Raw genomic sequence first — 2,192 nt, forward strand, 5'->3', positions numbered from 1 at the left:
ATCAGGGTTAGTTTGTCCTTTTGCTATTAGCATTTGATGGAAAAGCTGGCCAGTAGAGAGTGGCCTTATAGAGTTATCTTTATGACTTATAGCCATTATAATTAGAATGATATTTACTTAAGTATCAATTCTTCTTTTAGCAGTCACTTTTTTAATGGCATGTAAAGCTTCGTAAGAGGCGAGGCTAGCGCTCGGCTGTTGGAGACACAGCCAAGGTTGTTGGTGAGGGTGGAAGATTTAGTGATGCTTGAAGGGGTTTTGAAGCAGCTCTGCGCGGCGGGTGGGAGGCAGAGTCTATCAGCGCTGCTGCGGCTGCTTTTGCGTGGGGACAGCACTTAGGGGTTTGCAGCTTTCTGCTCCGTGTCGCTCCCGACCCCTCTGGGATGAATTCAGTTCCCATGTGCAGCTCAGGCCACGATAACCCTGGTCTGCATTTACCTTTGAAAGAGGCTGATGCTCGGTGGCTCAGCCGTCGCATGATCGCATGCCTCCCACGGCCCAGCTCGCATCGAAAGGATGACCTTGCTTGTCACCCACAGGAAAATCTGCAAGTCATGCAAATGCAGCCAGGAGGATCACAGCCTGAGCTCGGACGTGGAGGACGATCGGAAAATTGGGCGCCTGCTGTCAGACTCCAAGTACGCCACGCTCACCGCCCGGGTGAAAGGAGGTGACGGTGTTCGCATTTACAAAAGGAACCGCATGATCATCACCAACCCCATCGTCTCTCGGAAAGACCCCACCTTCGACACCATCACGTACGAGTGGGCTCCCCCCGGGCTCACCCAGAAGCTGGTAAGACCAACTACGGCACATTTGGCTGGTAGTTGTGTTGCTTAATGGAGAACATAACTCAGCTCTGGAATAAAGTTATCGGGGAAAACAGTAAAACATATGGTTTGCCTCGCAGAGCAAAAATGTACGTAACACTTTGTGTTTTGGAAAACTGCGTAAATAACCAGAGTAGGTAGGAGAGGGGAATGGATTGCCTTTGGGTTTTTATAGGTTTACTTACATTTCAAGGAGAAGTCTTAATGGGTTTTACAACTAAAAGCTCGCTACTTTGGTAAAGCTCATGTCCAATAAAAACATTGCTGAGGAGAGATCCCATCTCCGCTCTCCTGCCAGTTGTACAACGCCTGTGCAGCCCACGCAGGCGTTCGCATGCTCCAAAACCCCAGGCTGGAATTGGGAGCAGTTCCTCCGGGCCTTCTTGGGGCGTCTGGGCTGGGATTTGGTCCTCTCCCCGAACACCCCCGGGAGCGCACCAAGGAGGGAGAAAGCTGTGCAAGCCGTGGGACACCCACAAGGACAATGAGTTAACCCCAGAGACCTGTCTCGTTGCTCTAAAAGCATGGAGCGTCTGGACAGGGCTTCTGGGAGCAGCAGTGGAGACAAGCTGTTCGGGTGGTTCGTCTGGCAGGAGGAGCTGCCCTGGGCTTTGACATCCCTCTTGGAGAGGGAGGCCCTGCCTTGCTTGTTGAGTCTGACCTCTTGCAAGTCTGGGTGTGAGCCTGTCCCAGAACCAGCCAGCGCAGGTGGAGGTAGCTAGCTGGGACACTTCCACTAACCTGGAGGGGTTTTTTCAGCAAATGCTTCAGGAAATTACACTTCAGTCTGTCTCAAAAGCAGAGAAATTAAATATTGCGGAAAGAACTAATGCTGCATCTAAATCCAGGGCTGTGTTTGTAAATTATTCGGTTATGGAAATGGACTTTAATGATAACGGCAAAATAACTTTCATCTTTAATATAGTAATTATTTCCTTTGCTTGCTGAGGTAGTCGTTAAACTCTTGGACTTAAAATAGGCCTGTCATCTCAGGTTTATTAACCAGGAGTGCAACTAGTGCTCACTTGTGCCTCTGTAAATCACAAATGCCCCTAAACCTCCCCAGAACGCAGCCTTGTTCCCTGTTGAATGCTGCATCACCGCAGCCGTGACGAGTGTCCGCAGAGTACCGAAACAGGGCTGACAGTGCTCGCTTCGTGGCTTAACTCCTTTGTAATGCTCTCTTCTTTAATTTCGTCTCGGATTTGCCGGGCAAGCAGACAGGGGGAAAGCGGGTTTAAATTCTGCTTGTGGTGGGCAGCGGTCGGGTGGTTGTGCCTCGGGGCCCCCCAGCTCCTGCTGCAGAACATCCTTGAGCGGCCGAGCGGAGCCGCGGGCTCGCAGCCCCTGTGCCCGGGGACC

The 2,192-nt window shown here is 51.3% G+C and overlaps 1 protein-coding gene across 1 annotated transcript in view; it reads left to right on the forward strand.

Moving 5' to 3' along the window:
- Positions 1 to 795, forward strand: part of LOC104078202 (LIM and cysteine-rich domains protein 1-like) — a gene marked incomplete at both ends in the record, with an annotated part of 2,318 nt that extends 1,523 nt beyond the window's left edge. Inside the window, one exon of the mRNA XM_009579744.1 lies at positions 540 to 795. Coding sequence (XP_009578039.1) covers positions 540 to 795 — 256 coding nt within the window. The remainder of the gene's footprint in view (positions 1 to 539) is intronic.
- Positions 796 to 2,192: the final 1,397 nt, after the last annotated feature.

Source organism: Fulmarus glacialis, unplaced genomic scaffold, assembly GCF_000690835.1.
Source record: "Fulmarus glacialis isolate BGI_N327 unplaced genomic scaffold, ASM69083v1 scaffold15896, whole genome shotgun sequence".
NCBI classification, from domain to species: domain Eukaryota; kingdom Metazoa; phylum Chordata; class Aves; order Procellariiformes; family Procellariidae; genus Fulmarus; species Fulmarus glacialis.